Source organism: Rosa rugosa, chromosome 1 (assembly GCF_958449725.1).
Source record: "Rosa rugosa chromosome 1, drRosRugo1.1, whole genome shotgun sequence".
In the NCBI taxonomy this organism is placed as follows: domain Eukaryota; kingdom Viridiplantae; phylum Streptophyta; class Magnoliopsida; order Rosales; family Rosaceae; genus Rosa; species Rosa rugosa.
Window position 1 is genome coordinate 46,962,361 of NC_084820.1, and position 19,257 is coordinate 46,981,617.

The window sequence follows — 19,257 nt, forward strand, 5'->3', positions numbered from 1 at the left end:
ATTTCTGCCTTAATTAGTTGCTGTTTTTTTTCTTTGGCATGCATCTTTTTCTTTTTGTATTGTCATTAGAAAATTGTCATCCATTGTTCAATAACCTAAAACCAACTTTCATTCATAAATTGCTGATTATATATTAGTCTTATTAGACAAAACAGACCTCATGACAAATTGACAATGGTTGTGGCTTGTGGGGAAGCATTTCCAATTTTGTAAAAAGGTTTCTACCACTAGGACTGCTTTGCTTGCAGATCATAAAGTCTTGGTCATGAAGATTAAGAAGCCCACCACCAACAACCCGATCACTACTATTTCCAGGTCTAATAATTGAGATCGATTATTCTCCACCCACATATTTACTCTCTCTCCAGGCCTCTATGCATTTCTTCAAACACATATTGAACTCTTAGTAACCTGCTCAATTAACTTGATTTTCTTGGAAGATCTATCTTCTGAAATTAGTTGATATTTAAGCAATGGCTGGCATCTTGTCAATCAATTTGTCTTCCGATGCCTTCGTTTCTCGCTGCTGGGATTCCATTGTTGGAAGACAACATTATGTCAGCAAGCTCCAGAAAAACCTTGAAGCTTTGACTACTTCTTTAGAAGACCTTAAGTGTTTAATGAATGATGTGAAGAGAAAGGTTGATGTTGCTGAGCAGCAGCCACACATGAAGCGGCTAGAACAGGTACGGAGCTGGATTGTGAGAGTGGAAACTATGGAGACTCAAGTCCACGAAGTTCTCAATGGTAGAATTCAAGAAACTGAGAAACTGTGTTGTGGAGGTTGCTGTTCAAAGAACTATATTTCCAGCTACAGGTATGGGAAAAAAGTGGTCAAGAAGTTGCAAGAAGTCACTACTTTAAAGGAGGCCGGAGTTTTTCAAGAGGTAGCCGAGAGGTTACCTGCGCCCTTAGTCAGTCAAAGACCTATTGAGCCAATTGTGGGCATGGAATCCATGTTTGATAAGGTTTGGAGACACATTGAAGATGAAGAAGTGGGAGTGATTGGCTTGTATGGGATGGGAGGGGTGGGAAAGACCACCCTTCTTACCAAGATCAATAACAACTTCCTCCACAGCACTAATGATTTCAATCTTGTGATCTGGATTGTGGTCTCCAAGGACTTCAAACTTGACAACATTCAAAACAAGATTGGTGAGAAGATTGGGTTTTCGGATGAAACATGGAAGCGTCAAGGGCAAGATGTGAAAGCTGAGGACATCTCGATGGTCTTAGGCACAAAGAAGTTCGTGTTGTTCTTGGATGATATGTGGGAGCGAGTTGAAATCACCAAAGTTGGAGTTCCATTTCCTGACAAACAGAACAAGTGTAAAGTACTCTTCACAACTCGTTCGGAGGACGTTTGTGGTCTTATGGATGCTCATGTGAAGATTAAAGTGGAGTGTTTGGCATCGGAAAAGGCATGGACCTTGTTTCAACAGAAAGTTGGAAAAGAAACTCTTCTAGTTCATCAAGATATCCCTAGACTAGCTGAGGTTGTGGCAAAAGAGTGTGGCGGCTTGCCACTTGCATTAATTACAGTTGGTCGGGCCATGGCTTGCAAGAAGACACCTGAAGAATGGGATCATGCAATTCAAGTTCTCAAGAAATCCGCATCAGAGTTCTCTGGAATGGAAGATAAGGTGCTCCGTCTTTTGAAATTCAGTTATGATAGTTTACCATCAGAGAAAGTTAGATCATGCTTCTTATATTGTGCTTTATTTCCAGAAGATTTTCTAATACCTAAAGATACTTTATTAAACTGTTGGATGGCTGAGGAAATGTGGGATGAACATGCTAATGTACATGAAGGACGAAGTGAAAGTTACCATATTATAGGTGTTCTTCTTAATGTATGTTTGTTGGAAGAATATAAACGGAACTTTGTGAAAATGCATGATGTCATCCGCGACATGGCGTTGTGGTTGGCTAGTGATCCTGCTAAAACAAACGAGAGTTTCCTAGTGCATGCAAGTGCAGATTTGATTGAAGCACCCAATGTTGGAAAATGGAAGAGCATGAAAAGAATATCTTTGATGTCTAATCGCATGGAGCATCTAGTTGAAACACCGAATTCTCCTAGTTTGTTGACCTTGTTTCTTGGAGGAAATAATTTGAAGAAGATTGATGATGGCTTTTTCGATCACATGCCTAGTCTAAAAGTTTTGGATTTGTCTGACAATAAGGATCTAACGCGGTTGCCATGTGGAGTTTCAAACCTTGTTTCATTGCAGCATCTGAATTTGTCAGAAACTGGTCTAAAAGAGTTGTCAGAGGAGATAAAGAACTTATCAAAGCTAAAATATTTGAACTTGGAGTTTACGGGGAAACTTGATTCTGTTCCACCAAATTTAATATCAAGTTTTCCCATGCTGAAAGTTTTGAGAATGTTCAAATGTGGTTCTTCTGACAAAATTCTTTTTGAAGGTGAAATATCCATGATAGAGGAATTGCAGGGTTTGAAACACTTTGATGTGTTGACTTTGAGCATTCGAAGTACAGCTTGCTTCCACAAGTTTCTCAAGTACCACAGGTTAGTGACCTGCACTGAAACTCTTCTTCTCATGGATCAGAAAAACCGTTCGAGCTTTCTTGATTTAACATCTCTGCTGAACATGAAAAATCTTGATTTGCTTCAAATTTCTGAGTATCCAAATTTGGAAGAAATAGACATTGATTGGGCAGGAGCAACTAATGATCCTCGGAACTCAATCATGACAAACCAAAGTTGCTACATTGCTCTTCAACAAGTATCTGTAAGCTCTTGCTTCCAATTGAATGATGTGACGTGGCTCATTTTTGCTCAGAATCTCATCAGTTTATATGTATATGGCTGCGCCGGAATGCGGGAAATAATCAGTTCTCAAAGATTGGGTGCAAATGTTGTAAGACACATGAAACCATTTGCAAAACTTTCAGTTCTTGATTTGTGGGGTCTTCCGCTCTTGAGTAGCATATATAGAAGTGCACTGCCATTTCCATATCTGAGTGAAATCAGAATATCTGGATGTCCAGCACTTAGAGAGTTGCCACTGAACTCCAGCAGTGCCCGAGGATGTAATCTCATCATCCAAGGAGAGGAATGGTGGTGGAATCGCTTACAATGGCCGAATGAAGATGCTCGAAATGCTTTCCTCCCCTGCTTCAGACGTCTTAGTAGTAATAATCAGGGTCTTCCATGAACATGGCAGGTGATGAGTTATGATTAATCTCAATTATATGAAGTAAGAAGCTTTTCTTATGCACCTTTCTCAATTCATTCCCTGTGAAATACTCAAATACAGACCAGTTATTTCCTGTATTATTGTTGTTTGGATATTCAAAATAAAGATAAAGTGGATGATGGTTTGCAATTCTCTAGATGCAGTAATCCAAAACACCCACACTCATTTCTCATTAACGCAGGTTACCTGCCTAATTAACCCTTAAGAGTGTTAGGATGTGATGAGAATTAATTAGGAAAGGCAAGTCCTAGTTGGACTTGGTTAGTCTTCCTAATTGGACATGGTTGATGTCAAAGTTTATTCTTATAAGGAATAGGATCTTTCTCCTGTACAAGAAGGTTTGGTTTTCCTACTACCAATTGGATTATAATTGGGGTGCCTATATATAGAGGGCATGGGTAGTAAACCAAGGTATGGTCGGTGCATGCGATCATCAACAAGAGAGTGAATATCTCTTGGGTAAGGGAGCAGAGATGTCAAGAGTGAATACAGCTCTTGGGTGAGAGTGAGTTCTTGGGAAATTCTATGAGTGTGGGTGTACAAGAGTTATGGGTTTGGGTTATGGTGATTTAGCTCAATGTATCTTGTACTATAATTATTCTCATAGTGAAGAACGGATATCTCTCGGGAGGACGTAGGCATAGATTTATGCTGAACCTCGTTAAATCTCGGTGTTCTCTTGTTGCTTGTCTTGTGGTTTGTTATTTTTCTATCAGTCTACTCTGTGAGCCTTGACGGGAATGATTCTAATTTCCTTAACAAGTGGTATCAAAGCCAGGTTTGGCTGGGACACCTCATCATTCAAGGTGGAGTCAGTTACATGGTTAAGGTGTTAACTCAAAGTGCATTAGGTGGAGCCAGCTCGGGGAAAATTTCTAGCAACATGGAGCGGGTCAGAAACTCAAGAAAGTCCTAATCGAAGGTAGTCGATAGGTGGAGTAACTCGGATGCTAGGTGGTGCGAGCTAGACTCAGGAAAAAATCCTAATCAAAGGTGGAGTTGCAAGAGACCAGGATATGACTCAAGGGAATGATGGTTGGTGAGAGTGTATATCTCACTAAGGTGGTTCGTGGTGTCAGCGATCATGCTTGTTCGTTGTTCGTGGTATTCGTTCGCCGAAGGTTTGCATGTTGATCGTGGTTGTTCGTCATGGCTTCAGGTATTGCCTCATAGTTTGAGGTGGAGTAGTTTGACAGAAAAGGAAGTTTCACTCTTTGGGTATAAGTGAGTGAAAGACATCCTAGTTCAACGGGGCTTAGTAAAGTGTTGAAGGGAAAGGATGTGAAACCGGAGAAGACAGCGGATAATGCACGGAAAACTGTCAGAGATTTAGTGATCATAGCAGGTCTAAATCCAGAGGCAGGGATGCTACAAGTGTCGTGACTAGGGTCATATGAAGCGAAAGGCTTGGATGGCATTGCTGTAGCAGAAACCGATTTTCATATGGAGATGCTCTCACAATCTCCATAGGTGACACATATTCTTTGACTGGATATTAGATTTGGGATTGGCGTACTTTGGGTGGTGTGACAATGTCCCAAAGTTACAGAGGAATTTGATATTCAGGAGCTAGTTGGTTTCCAAAGGCTATAAGTGTTATAGCAGGTGGAGCCGAAAAAATCACACATGGCGGTACGGTCCTCATACAGGGAGAACAAGTGTGGTAGGTATCATTTGGTATGTCAGACCTCAATGGATAATGGGAAACAGGAGTGCGCATAGGCGAGTCTTGTTTGCGGGTACAACAGAGACGTCGTTGACAAGTTTCCGAGTTCAGATGATGGTGATCGAGAAGGAAATCCTGCTAGGGAAGGGGTTGTTTTGAGGTCCCTCTTCAGAGTCAGTTGTTGATTGTTGACTCGGTGCAGTTACACATAGGATTGGTCGTTACGAATCAGGGAGGACCACAATTGATTCAGGCTATGTGTTGCTGGTACAAAAAAGGCCAATGGTTAAAGATGGTGCAAGGTAATTTTGCATGGCATTCTCATCAAGGTGGAGATTGTTAGGATGTGATGAGAATTAATTAGGAAAGGCAAGTCCTAGTTGGACTTGGATGGGAATTAATTAGGAAAGGCAAGTCCTAGTTGGACTTGGTTAGTCTTCCTAATTGGACATGGTTGATGTCAAAGTTTATTCCTATAAGGAATAGGATCTTTCTCCTGTACAAGAAGGTTTGGTTTTCCTACTACCAATTGGATTATAATTGGGGTGCCTATATATAGAGGGCATGGGTAGTAAACCAAGGTATGGTCGGTGCATGCGATCATCAACAAGAGAGTGAATATCTCTTGGGTAAGGGAGCAGAGATGTCAAGAGTGAATACAGCTCTTGGGTGAGAGTGAGTTCTTGGGAAATTCTATGAGTGTGGGTGTACAAGGGTTATGGGTTTGGGTTATGGTGATTTAGCTCAATGTATCTTGTATTGTAATTATTCTCATAGTGAAGAACGGATATCTCTCGGGAGGACGTAGCTAGGCATAGATTTATGCTGAACCTCGTTAAATCTCGGTGTTCTCTTGTTGCTTGTCTTGTGGTTTGTTATTTTTCTATCAGTCTACTCTGTGAGCCTTGACGGGAAGGATTCTAATTTCCTTAACAAAGAGCTATGCTCTAATGAATCTCATATGTTGTATCAGTTATTTATACTCGTGGTTATATATGCATGTCATTCGTATCACTGGTTGAACTGATATCAGAGAATCAATGCTTCTCTCATAGTGATATTGGTCCATAAGAGCGCTCTCGATCCTTTGTTTATGCATTCCAGAAGTCTCGGATTGCATTTTCTTTAGTCTTATTTAGGAAGCGATCATGTTTCTGGTTTTGTATACAAAGAAAAAAAAGAAAAAAAACTGTTAATTTTTTGCCCTTTTATGCAATTACGTTGGTTTATGTGCCTGTAGAAGGAGACAGTTTCTTGCCATATCAATCCTGCAAGACGTATCAGGTGCAGGTGCATTGCATAAAGATAGGTGGAGTGGAGTGTTATTTGTTGTATATGCCTGGATACATTCAAAGTTTCAAACAAAGGCGTAGCTACACACCGGCTCCGTTGAGCTACAGCCCATCCCAAATTTTGAAAAAAAACATAAATTTATAGCTGTTTAAGTAAGGCTTAGTTTGGGATTGCTGTGCAGTGAGAGGAAGCACTTTCGAACTTGCTGTGAGAGGAAGCACTTCCGAACTTGCTGTGAGAAGAAACAGCTGAGGTGTTTGGTAAACTGTTTTGAAAAGTGCTGTGAGAACGAAAAGCAATTTCTAGGTGTTTGGTAAGTTGCAAGGCAAAAGTGCTTTGGCTGTGTATAATTACCAAAATGGGCATACATAGTAAGATATGCTACTAAAATACATAATTTTGTTTTTTGATTATGTAACCATACCAAATGAAAAAATTTCTCATATATTATTCTTCTACCCTTGGTTCCAAACCATTCAATATGCATATTATGTTTTACTATTACACAAAATAAGTATAGAATATTTGGATTAATTTCCCGACCATAGTTCAACGGGAACAATTACACAAAATAAATTAAAGTCACTTGAAATTTGCAACTAAATGGAACTAGTAGATGCATTCATTAGACTTTGTGCAATTGCATTTCTTAACACCTCCATTTCTTGTCTTCCCGGACCATCTCCATCATGTTCATTATCCTCCATATCTTCACTAGTCTCTTCACTTATGTAATTTCCACTACGATGTCCGTAGGTTTTCATAACATCGATCGGTTTTCTTTTCTTCATCGATGACAATACTTATACTGGACATCGATCTTTATCTAAAACACGATGTGCACTAGTTTGTGGCACATCGATTCCAACATTGTAATTCGATCTTCTGTAGTTAATGGGACATCAATTTTCATTTTGGAACTGATGTATTCCTCTTAGTGGACATTAGTTTTTATGGTTAAGTTTGGGCAAACTATTGCAAAATAAAAACCTCTTGATTGTCAGTGTACAACATGTAAGGGAATACGACACTGATGAAGCACACTTCAATTCCATAGGTGTTTTATAAAAACATATCTGAGACATTGTTAAACGAGGTTCAATCAGACAAGAAACATGCCAGACAGAAATTATACATTCACCGAAATCTTACAACTACACAGGAAATATCGTCCGAGCTCTTCCTATTGACTGGCTCTTCAGTAAGGTGCTTTGCTGCTGCCCGAGAATCCTTTATATTTTTTATGGCATCCACAACTTCTTGGTTTGTCATCACCTGGCATTAGATTATGGTTAACAAATTTGAAGTTCATTGAAAGCACAAACATGACATAAAGAAAAAAGCATAAATCCAAGTAGAGGGCCACTTGTCCCAGATAAGAATAAGTGGATATCAACAAATTTTTTCTCATATAAAGAAGTTTGTCATATGTTTTCAAGCCAATGAACTTGTATTACCTAGAAAGTTTGATACAAGACCAATCAACTTGTATTACCTGGAAAGTTTTACCTTCCTCTTAGGAAATACATAACCACATAACCAAGTGATTCCAGATCATCCCTTCTGCTTTGTTCTGTAAGTGCAATTAAACACAATGAACATAGAAAGTCAGATATGTCAGGTATGTAAGCGCACCTAGCATTAGATAGTAATGTATCATGACAGATAATATTTACCAATTCCAAGATGAGTGTTAACACTTGCATAGCGGGAAGTACCTGAGAGGTATTTGCTGGCAAGGTATGGTTTGGCCCATTCAACTAGATCCTGTTCCCTAGTTGGTCGGTTGGTGTCAATAACTGGTTTTCCAATCAACAATCACTACTACAGAAAATGAATCAGACGACACCTCTCATACGACGCTACACTGTTTTCCGTGATGTGAATCATTTCTCATTATTGAGACGACGGTTGTAAAATTTCCGTCTTCTAATATGAATTCAACCAATGGGTGTTTTTCATATTGGAATTATGTATTGCTTCAGAGGACGTTTATAAATGGAAACGTGGTGTGAGGTTAAAATAGTTATAGGGTGGCAAGTTTCCCACCATTTGGCACCACTTAAATTTCCCCAGCATATAGAGGTGATACCACGGTTAGCTTAAAACTGTGGTCTGAATCCATAGGTTTGCAAGAGAGAAACATGCCCACCAACATTTCCCCCCAATTATTTCCTCCCATCCTCTCCCCCCAACCCATTTCCCTCCACCCAGGCAACAATAGGAGGCAAACTGAAAATTTTAAAAGTAGCATTCACACAACAGTTATGTGAAAACCATTGTCTGATGGCTTGCACATGAATCAAATAATAGCTTATCCATATATGTGTGCCAATGAGCCACCATTCAGACCAAATTAGTACACTTGAAAAAAAAAAAAAAAGGTCGTAGACCCACTACACAATAGCATTTACTCCACAACAACTTCGACACCATAGCATTCACTCTCTTCGATACAACATCTCTCGCTCTCTCGACAACTCTCCTAAAACAAACTCTTTCAATATGTTCTTTTCCCGACCTCCCCTCTTGCCAGTCTCCAAATCTCCTCATCTCTATTGCACCTAAGATTTCTCTCTGTTAGTTTCAATATCCAAATCTCCTCATCTCTATTACACCTGAGATCTACCTCTCTCCATTCCTCTCTCAATTTCTACATCTCACTCACTCCAGATCTCATCAGAAGAGAGATGTCGGGTATGGGAGACAGGTATGTGGGCACAAGACGGCGTGAGGATCCGAAGGCTGGAGAAGCAAAGAGAAGCTGAGATAGGTTTCCGAACCTGACCTTAGATCTTCGGCCATTGCCTCACTCGTGGAAGCCCCTTGGCTAATTAGGGTTTTGGGATTTGGGGAAACTGGACCCTGAGGAATTGGGGATTGTAGGGTTTGGGAGGAGGGGTCGAGGGTGTAGAAGATAAGGTCACCGAAGGTGATACCGAGGGAGGCGAGGGAGTCGTAGGGAGAGGAGGCGTGGAGGTCATCGTGGCGGTTGAGGGAGAGGCGGAGAGAAGAGGGAGCATCGGAGATGGATTCGGAGAGGGATTGTTTGAGGTGGTGGAGAGAGCAGAGATTCGGGACCTCAATTCAGAGAGTCTGTTTGGACTCAATAGCAGGTCAATTATCATATATCTTTCAGATTCTGTGTAATTTGAATTGGGTTTCTGGTTTTCTTGGTTGGGTTGCATCCTTATTTTGATTGGTTTTTGATTGATTTAAAGCGAGTTACTAGATCAAGAGGAGGAATTAACAAATGGCTTCCACTTTCTCTGCATAAAAAAGTAGACTGTCATCTTAGGGATTAAAGGGAACAACAAAGACATGCCCTTTTCTGCAGAAAAGATAGGTACTTTGTGTTATCAATTTTTCATCCAAATTTGATTCTGAACTCTTTGCACTGGTACGTAGTATTGCAATTTGTTGGTGGGTCACACATGGATTTGGTAGACTGATGGCTCTATTTTTTCTTGCTGAAAATGGTGCTAGCTTAGGTATCTCATCTGGTATTGTGGAAGCTGTATATATCACCGGCTTCCCCAAAGAATCCGACCTCAAATTGACCACTGCCACTACCAAACTCAAGCTTCGAGAAGGTTTGACTGGCCTCCTCGTCAAGAACCTCTACTTGTCCTGCGATCCTTACATGCGAAGCCATATGACCAAGCAGAAGGGAGGGGGTGAGGAGGGGGGTAGGTCCATCTGGAACACACCGACTCTCTAGAACTCTCTACATCTCTCTCTAAGTCTCTTAACCAGAAAAGAAACTTGGGGGATTCAGGGGGGCCATTCAAAGGGAGAAGAAAACCAATCCATGTTGTTCCAAATGGCTACCCAACTCCGTACCAGCTATCTATAGAGGATAGATGGAGCAAGAGAGAGACAAGGCTTCGGGGTCAGGGTGTTACAAATGGTATCAGAGCTTAGGTTCATACCTCGGACCGGGGGTGAGATTTCTACTTTATAATTGTTTATGTCCGTTCTTGATCTCTGAAATTATATATCCATTTCACCTTGACTTGCTTGTATTTCATAAGTTACTTAGTCACTTCATTGATACGTGCTTAAATGGCTGAATGTTTGAGAGTTATTTTAAGCAACTTTTAACTTTTTCTTGGAGTGGTTTCTCTTGAACTTGTCAAGTGCTATTGCTACTAATACTATATTTTCTGGTGAATTTGATGCTTCACAGTTGTAATGTGTGTTTCGTTTACAGTTATAAGTGATCTCTTGTAATTCTGGAAGAAAACTACATATTTGCTATATACAAGTTGTCATTTAGCGCCTTACGAATTGTTGGGAAATTTATATGATTCTTTTGATTGTTTTGAATTTGGTTAGGCTATATATTGCTGTTATTTGTTTATAATATTGCTCAAGGATTGTTGCATTGTGTCTTGAATATTTTTACTTGGGCACCCAAGATGTGCTAGCTAGTACTTTTTGCATCTGTGATGCACTGCAATTGCTTCTGTGCTTCTGTGCTTACATCTTAAAGTTTCCAGCTGCCCATCAGACCATTTGTGTGAGAACCAACACGACAGGCCCACTTATGTCCAATCCTTCACACCCGGCTCGGTTAGTATTGCTCCCACCACCCTTCACCGTTTTTATAAAGATATATATCCCTTTTGTTTATTAATTCTGTGTAAAGTTTCCTTCTTTGGTGATGTGGATCTGATCTGATGAGAAATTTTTAATTTGAGGGGTTGCACAGGATAATGATATAAAATCCTAATGCACCAGTGGATTTGGATTAAAAAAAAAGTGTGCTTTTTTCAGAGATTTACATGTCTGTGTGAAGCTAATTAATTAGAGAAGATGTGGTTTGATTTGAATGTTGCAGCCTGTAATTGGTTTGGGAGTGGCTAAAGTCCTGGAATCTGGGGATCCAAAGTTTAAGCCAGGGGACTTGGTTTGGGGTCACACTGGTTGGGAAGAATATAGTGTCATCACCACAGAGTTTCTGATTAAGATTCACCACACTGATGTGCCTCTCTCTTACTATACTGGACTTCTCGGTATGCCTACTTCTCCTACTTTCTATTTTTAATTCCCTTAACTAACTGGTTCTGTTACTTACAGACCCCCCAAGTCTATTATGTTGATTCGATTAACCATAACCCCTTGACTTAAGTTGGGGCATTACTTTTTTGTGTCACTGTCACTGATTGTATCAGCTCCTTGTTATATATGAGCATATGTCGGAAAAGTGTCATGCTAAAGTCACAAGTCAACAGACTGTGTCAATATTATATTTGTTTAATGATTATATATGCTTCCCTCATGAAATTATTCTCTATGTATTGATCTCTTGTTGGAGTCTACTGGTTGTTTGGGCTCATTTGGCCTATTCATATGTTATGTAGGTATGCCTGGAGTGACTGCTTATGCTGGTTTTTATGAGATCTGCTCTCCTAAGAAAGGAGAGACAGTCTACATTTCAGCCGCATCTGGAGCGGTAGGTCAGCTTGTTGGCCAATTTGCAAAGTTAACAGGTTGTTATGTTGTTGGGAGTGCTGGAAGCAAGGAAAAGGTGAGTCACTGGTACTCCACAAGACGTGCATATATACAGACTAAAACTTTATTCTTTGGATAGCTGCTAAGCAAATTTTCTTGTCTGGTTAGCAGCGGATTCTGAGAATGCTGTAGCTGCCGTAAATGTAAGTACTTGGAGCACCAAATGAGAGTATTTGGCTGCTGTATAATTAGCACAACAACTTCCTGTATTTGGAGCACTGCAACATCCTAGAACTCTTTCAATGAGGAAGCCCCATTACTGTTCTTTAGGCCATGGAGAGTGCCAATGTTATGAAGTGAAGCCTAATTTTGAAGACAAAAGCTAAGAAGAGCAGGAGATCAGTGAATTAGAACTTGACTTGGATTTTTTTCTGTTCTCCTATTTTGTAGATACAATTAGCATTATCAGACCCATTTAGATTGTTATGGGATTATAACAACTATCTATTATGATTAATTTTCTGTTCTTTTGGTGATTTTTCATTCCAGAATCTAAATCTTGCCATTACAACAACAATATATAGAAAAATATGTCGTATGATGAGGATTATAGGGTGGAATCAAACAAAATTTCTACAATTCACACGAAGGTTCTTACTGATATCATTGTTGGATACACACATAGACAACAAGTAAGCAAAAACCATCGTCTCAAATGTCACAATACAACGGTTGGAGTTATATCTGTCGTGTGAAAGCGCGCACACTGAATTTTTAAGTCATCACACCACATTTTATGCTGGAAGAACTGTCGTGTGTATACAATTTACACAACGTCTTAAAAATAAAAACTGATTTCTGAACAACAAAGAGACAAGGCTGGAATCCTAAAAACCGTGGTATGAGTAGAAGTCACACCACGTTGGAATCCTAAAAACCGTGGTATGGGTAGAAGTCACACCACGACATATTTCTGTCGACAGCATGTCGGCAGATTTGCCGGTCCATCAGACGACGGAGTCAGCTGCAAACCGTCGACTCAATGATCGGTATACGACGGTTGAAAACCGTCGTCTGACAGCGTTTCATCATACGACGCCTTGATAGACCACGGAAATGCAAAACGTGAGACGACAGTTTTAAACCGTCGTGTGAAGCCTTTTGTGTAGTAGTGAATTCGAGCATAACAACTCCAAAATCACACACATCATTTTTGCCGGTTAAATGACCTTCAACACACAGAAAAAATGAAAATGAAAGAATTATCAGAAGGGAGCATAATGATTTGTTACTTTCTGGTAAAGAAAGCAAATATATTCTCATAACTATGATATTACATTCTATTACCCAGATAACAACTCAAAATATGAACAAAGAAACTTGAAATTTTTACGATGTTGAACTCAATATCTGAATATCAATAGACAGTTGAATTCCTCAAGTTAAAATAGACATAAGATATATTATTTAGCCTTGAACCATAATTTGAAATAAAAATCAGTTCTAGAACTAGTTTTCTATACTGTGATGGATCGAAGAACAAGTATAAAAAGAAAGTGAAAATACAACTGCATGACGTTTTCAGCTGCATATCTAACTGTGAAACACTGTATATTTCTGGTCTGATTCTAACAATGAACTGAATATGATGCCTGTAATAGCATAGTGAAATTTAAATAGAACGTTACATCAGTATGAAAATGTTGCACTATTTGGAATTCATCAATGAGAAATTACAATAATTAAATCATGAACATTCCAGGTTTAAGACATTGTAAAAGCAAATGATACCATCAACTTGAGAGCAAACTTTTCTTTCAAAAACTAGATATAAATAAACGAATAAACACGCAAGTTCATCCCACTTGGAGCTTAAAATGCTCAGACCATTCTTAGCTGCTAAGAAGTAAGAATCAAAGGTTTACCATAATAAGTTAATAACCATCAAAACTTCTTAACATATACACTGCTTATGTGGTTGAAGATGATGATTGGGCTGGGCGACTTCTGGCCACGGCCTAAGCGTGGGCGTCTCCGGCGGCGTCCTCGTTTTCCGGTGAGTTTGTTCTGGATCGGGTGGATCTTGGCCTCAGTTTCGAGACTGCTGGCATTGCTCACAGCTATGGGGATGGGCGGTGTTAGTCTCTTACCGCTGGGGCTGGCGAAGGTGTTTCAGGGAGGTGGTGGATCTCTGAGTTGGCTGTCGGGAAGATTGAAGACAGCGCCATGCGGGAGGCTGCCGCGATGGGTGTCTAGATCTTTCTGGGCTACCTGGCTTTCGGACTATCTTCAGGCCCATCTCACTGATTTGGTAGGCCAGCTCTATCCGTGGGTGTGGATTTGGGACCCAGGGGACCTTGTACTGGGTCTTTTGCTTAACTGTGCCATTTTCATTCCTCTGGGTGTGCTGTTATTACTCGCAGGTAGACTGTTCATTCCTAAATTCTACAAGAAGTCTCAGTATAATTACATTGTTAGTATCACAATTGAGTGCCTTGGCGAGCAGTGTTCTTTATGCTGGGATGAGTCTAGTATTGATTGGTCTGCCGATCCTTTACATGCCCAGATTGCGGATTCTGATGGTTGGATCTACAAATCTCAAGGTCGTGACAATAGTTTTGTTGTTGGTAATTATCTTGAGGAGGCTGGAGATTTACCTTCAGTTTATGCTAGGTTCTCTAGGAAAGTTTTAGAGCATTGTTTTATTGTACAAGGACAATTGGTTGGTGTAGTACACTTTCTGGTTTGTCCTACCTTAGCTCTGGGGTCAAGCAATTTCTGGCCTTTGTATGCTCCCTATTGGGATGCCCTCATGAGCGATTTCAATCGCTAATTCAATGAATTTTCCTTCCTTCAAAAAAAAAAACATATACACTGCTTATTCAACCAGCAGAACAAGGTAGTCCATATTCCGCTTATCAAGCTTTAAAGATATATAAATCAGTTCTTTACTGTCACACTAAGCTTGCCTCTGGTTCAGGTCAATCTAATTCAGAAATTTCACAGTGAATACTCTAAGGCAATGATACTACCTCTTCAAATAATCACTAACACATGAAACAATAACAATCAAGAACGGCCAGTGCCTAGGGGGCTTTCATCAAATTTCAACAATCAAAGCACCACAGGTAGTCAAATTCATCGCTAAACCAATCTCTATCTTAAGCGGGACAATTGCACTAACTCAAAAATTAAAACTTTCAGCTTCGTATCCGAAATTAAGCAACAAACAAGCTTCAATAATGCTTAAAAACACAAACCCAACTCACACAAGAATACCAATTACATGAGTACGAATCAAAAAAAGATTGAATCTGAAAGAGTAAGGTAAAGAGAGAAAGATTGAACCTTTCAGTGACGAGAATCCACGAATTGAAGGTCACCACCGACGAGCTGAAGAAGAAGACGCAGAGGAAGGCCGCGAGAATCCACGACGAGCTGAAGAAGACGGCTCGGAGGAAGGAAGCGACAATCCACCAATTGAATGAGGTCACCAGTGACGAGCAGAAGAAGAAGGCGATCTGAGAGAAGACTAGAGAGAACCAGACACCGAAGAAGAGGAAGGAGGAGATGTGGAATGAGACGTCTGTCGCGATGGGTTTGCTGTTTCGATGTAATTTTCAGAAAAGGAGGAGGACAGAATTGGCAGTTCTCCAAATTTTCATTAAACTCTACTGTTCATGCTCCGTGTTTTCCCAAAGCAGGTCTTCAAAAGCTAGAAATTGTAGCTTCCCAAATTCAGCTTTACGGAGAAGCAATTTCACCCAAAAGTAGCTTTTAGAGATTTTACCAAACACCATGTTCTTGGCCCAAAAGTAGAAGCAGCCCCAAAAGCACCTCAGGAATCAATCCCAAACTAAGCCTAAATCCGAATTGTGTCTAGCCCAAACTCTAGGTTACTTGACCTAGTGGTAATAAGGTTTTAATTAGAGAGAATCTCGGTAAATATCTTAGAGATATCCAAAATGAGTACCTCAATGAGGAAGACCCTAGAAAACTATGGGTAGAACTCGAGCAGCGTTTTGGCAACGTTCGTGACTCTTTGCTTCCTGATTTAGAAGTGAGATGGCATAGCCTCCGCTTTTGTGATTTCAAGTCTGTACTTGACTACAATTCGGAAGCACTTCGTATCAAGTCTTTAATGGAATTCTGTGGGCAGAAAATCACTTATACGATGTTGATCGAGAAGACTCTCTCTACCTTCCTCGTCTCTGCATTGATGATAGCCAAGAACTATCAGATTGATGTCAATGCTGGACGCATCACAAGATTTCATGAGCTTATTGGTGTCATGAACGTAGCTGAAAAGCACGACAACATACTTGTGAAGAACTATAACTCTAGACCCGTGGGAGAAAAGCCAATTCCAGAGTCTAATTATAGTCGCGCCCCTAAGGGAGGGCGCCGGGAGCGAAACCCTAAGGAAAGGGTTTATTTTGGACTTTCTAGTCCATATTCTCGCCCCAAAGAGGAAGGAAACCGCCAAGATAGGCGTGCACATAACCGTAGGGGTCAACGTGTGAAGAGAGAGAGAGAGGCAGAGCCTCCGGCTATGATGGTGGCGCCACCAAGGATCATAGCCGTCCCCAACGTGCTCTAAGCGCGCCTCGATCAAGGGAGCCTGACCATGATGATGCTTGTCTTCGGTGTGGAGCGTCCGGACATTGGGCTAAAGCATGTAATGCACCCCCAGAATGTTGCTAATGCGTACAAGACGTATGGTGAAGCAAGGGAAGCAAATCACATGGAGCAAGAAGATCAAGATGACGATCTCGCTATAAGGGTTGAAGACTTCAAAGGCCAAGATCCAGAGACTGGCGATTTTGATTAAGTCTTTTTATTTTCCAAGAGATGTAATAGGCAATTGCCATATATGTTTGTAGTAGATGCCAATGGTTTAGTATTTCTTCAAAGTAGGCTCACCCAAAGTAAGTGTGATGTCTAGGAAGGTTATGAGATTAGTGGTACTTAAGCGAGCCTTGCTCCACCGACATCTCTCTACTCACCTGGTCACATTTATTTTGGAATTACCGAAAGAAGTTAGACGACTACCATTGTTTTGCATTAGCTAGCATTTTGGATAAGATTTTCTTTCGTCAAAGAGACAATGATGTAACTCCGTTGGCTTATGAATAAAATTTCGAGTTCTTTTCATTATGACTCCATTTTGATTCTGAGCATATTACTTTGTGACTACGATGGCTGGACCATCAGTATTAATTCAAGGACATGGAATAGCCCAAGTTTCACTTGCCAAATGACACCTTAATTACTGTCACAAAAACTCTCTACGCTCCTAGGGCCAATTGCACCTATGAATAGCCAAATGATTTCATGAGAAAACACATGTAGAGAACGGAAATGAGTTCCTTTGCAATACCTCTAAGGATTGCGAACAAAGGCGCATTTTAGAGAAGTTTATGTGTCTCTTTATTGGACTCTATGTCATATTCGAGCTATTAAATCCAATAAAGTCATGAGAGAAGATCTCTTGGATTTAGCCACATATTGGCTTTGTCACGACAAGATAGGTCATCCTGGTCATGATATGATGATCCGTCTACCAAAGACTTCACATGGACATCCTTTCCTTCTAGCGAAACAAAGCATGAATCAAAAGTTGATTCCTGGACTAAGCGTGACCGCCGCCGCCGTCAACCACCTGCCTAGGGCTGGCATAGTCCTTATCCATGACGCCATGGATAGCGTACATCATGGTGATGAAGCCCCAGGTGATGCTGCAATCACCAACTTTGCTTCAAATAACGTTTCAGACACTCAGGCCCAACCAAAATCCTCATTGGTTGCTTCTAAAGCCTCTCGCTCGTTTACAAAGCCTGTTCATTAGGGAAATTAGGACTGAGACCGTCCTATGCAAAGGATATGAAAATACTCGTTCTGTTCTTACATAGAATCCATGGGGATTCTGTGGACTGATTCAACCAACTTGCGGACGTTTAAATATCTCATGATGTTGGTTAACACGCAAACACGTACGCTGGTCACGTGTTGTGCCATTGTCCACTTGTAATACTGCTTATGCTACACTCCTAGCCCATATCATATAACAACGGGCTCACTCCCCGAATCATTCTATTAAGTCAATTGGAGTTGACAATACTAGAGAGTTTACATCGAAGAGAGAGTTTACATCGAAGACTTTCGATGGTTATTGCATTGGGACTGATGTTGGACATCATATTCTCATGAACACACCCAAATGGTCTCGCGGAAACGACTACGATGGTAGTCAGGACATTGGTAATGCGCACCAATCTCCTTATATCCGCTTGGGGTGATGCAATATCACATGCAGCTATGCTAATTCGTCTACGACCCACTGGCACTCAATCTACCTCTGTGTTACAGCCAGTGACTGGGTACAAATATCGTACTTACGCATATTTGAGTGTGCCATTTATGTGCCAATTGCGCCGCCACAGCGCTCTATGATGGGTCCTTACAGACGAATAGGCAACTCAATTGGATTTGAGACTCCAACAATCGTCTGCCACTTAATGCTCTTGCAAGGCGATCTCCTTACCGCTAGATTTGCGGGTTGTCACTTTGATGAGACAGTCTTCCCGTCGTTAGGGAGAGATAAGAACACAGATGTTCAGCAGGAACGACAGGAATTGTCATGGTCTATCCCCACTATGTTTCATCTCAATCCCTACTAAAGTGACAAGATCACACATCTACTGAAAATATGCCTGCAAGGAAGTACGTCCCTACGAGAGGACATAGCGCCACCCTACACGGAGGTAGGCATGGCGCCAACACCAAAGAGAGTGGCACTCTGGCGTTATAGGCCATGGTCCCAGCTAGGATGCGTGGGAGGCCCGTGAGTTCGATGGATACTTTGGCACATTCAAATCCTTTGATCATCAAGACTCAAAATCCGTCTCATGAGAATCTTCCGGGTTATGGTTATCGTTGGGGGACGCCTCAACGTCAAAACCTATTCCTGAGAATATAGAGCTCTTTGAAAAATTACACTAGTATACATGAGACGTGGGATAGAAACTCCATCATAATTGATGATGTAGTTGCGCATTTCGGTGCGCATGAGTTTGTTGAGTCCGATGATATCGAACCACGCTCCGTTGATGAATGAATGCCAACGTAGATAAATTTGGCCTAAATGGAAAGATGCGATCCAGGTTAAGTTGGATTCTCTAATGAAGAGGAAGGTTTTTGAGCCAGTGATGCCAACACCTCCTAACATAAAACCTATTGACTAATGGGTATTCGTCAGAAAGCGTGATGAGAAAAAGAGATGGCAATCTCGCCTTATAGCGCAAGGCTTCTCACAAAACGCCCTTGAATCGACTATGATGAGACATATTCTCTCGTAATGGATGTCACTGCACTTCACTACCCTGTCAGTTTGGTAGTTTCCAAATAACTGATCATGCAGCTTACAAATGTGGTCACTATGTATCTCTATGGGAATCTAGATACGAAATATACATGAAGCTTTATGGTGGACTTTATTTACTCAAGTCAAGTGGCTCTAGACCACGGAGCGCGTTTGCAATAAGATTGAAACGCTCACTAAAGTGACTACTTGATTGGGAAGCGATATGCCCGCGCGTTTCCATAACAAAGTTTCGG

General features: G+C 40.8%; 2 protein-coding genes and 1 long non-coding RNA gene across 3 annotated transcripts; 2 read left to right on the forward strand and 1 right to left on the reverse strand.

Moving 5' to 3' along the window:
* The first annotated feature begins 253 nt into the window (after nucleotides 1–253).
* On the forward strand, nucleotides 254–3,343 carry LOC133725143 (probable disease resistance protein At5g63020). The gene has a single exon (XM_062152276.1). The coding sequence runs from the start codon at nucleotides 474–476 to the stop codon at nucleotides 3,180–3,182; it is 2,709 nt and encodes a 902-aa protein (XP_062008260.1). The 5' UTR covers nucleotides 254–473; the 3' UTR covers nucleotides 3,183–3,343.
* A 3,843-nt stretch (nucleotides 3,344–7,186) lies between these two features.
* LOC133710487 (uncharacterized) lies at nucleotides 7,187–8,002 on the reverse strand. Its single transcript, XR_009846709.1, has 3 exons — nucleotides 7,902–8,002; nucleotides 7,679–7,756; nucleotides 7,187–7,458 (listed from the first exon to the last, which is right to left on the reverse strand). It is a non-coding gene; the product is annotated as an uncharacterized LOC133710487 (long non-coding RNA).
* A 608-nt stretch (nucleotides 8,003–8,610) lies between these two features.
* Nucleotides 8,611–12,167, forward strand: LOC133729247 (2-alkenal reductase (NADP(+)-dependent)-like). The gene is made up of 6 exons (XM_062156744.1): nucleotides 8,611–9,299; nucleotides 9,675–9,903; nucleotides 10,686–10,758; nucleotides 11,027–11,201; nucleotides 11,550–11,716; nucleotides 11,809–12,167. The coding sequence occupies exons 1-6, from the start codon at nucleotides 9,212–9,214 to the stop codon at nucleotides 11,830–11,832; spliced, it is 756 nt and encodes a 251-aa protein (XP_062012728.1). The 5' UTR covers nucleotides 8,611–9,211; the 3' UTR covers nucleotides 11,833–12,167.
* Nucleotides 12,168–19,257: the final 7,090 nt, after the last annotated feature.

Excerpts from the sequence above, each read along its gene's own strand:
- LOC133725143 (XM_062152276.1), top strand. The coding sequence starts at position 474 with ATGGCTGGCATCTTGTCAATCAATTTGTCTTCCGATGCCTTCGTTTCT.
- LOC133729247 (XM_062156744.1), top strand. The coding sequence starts at position 9,212 with ATGGATTCGGAGAGGGATTGTTTGAGGTGGTGGAGAGAGCAGAGATTC. Across the intron at positions 9,300-9,674 it reads CTGTTTGGACTCAATAGCAG|GTATCTCATCTGGTATTGTG; the intron begins GTCAATTATCAT and ends GTGCTAGCTTAG. Across the intron at positions 11,717-11,808 it reads GTGCTGGAAGCAAGGAAAAG|CAGCGGATTCTGAGAATGCT; the intron begins GTGAGTCACTGG and ends TTGTCTGGTTAG.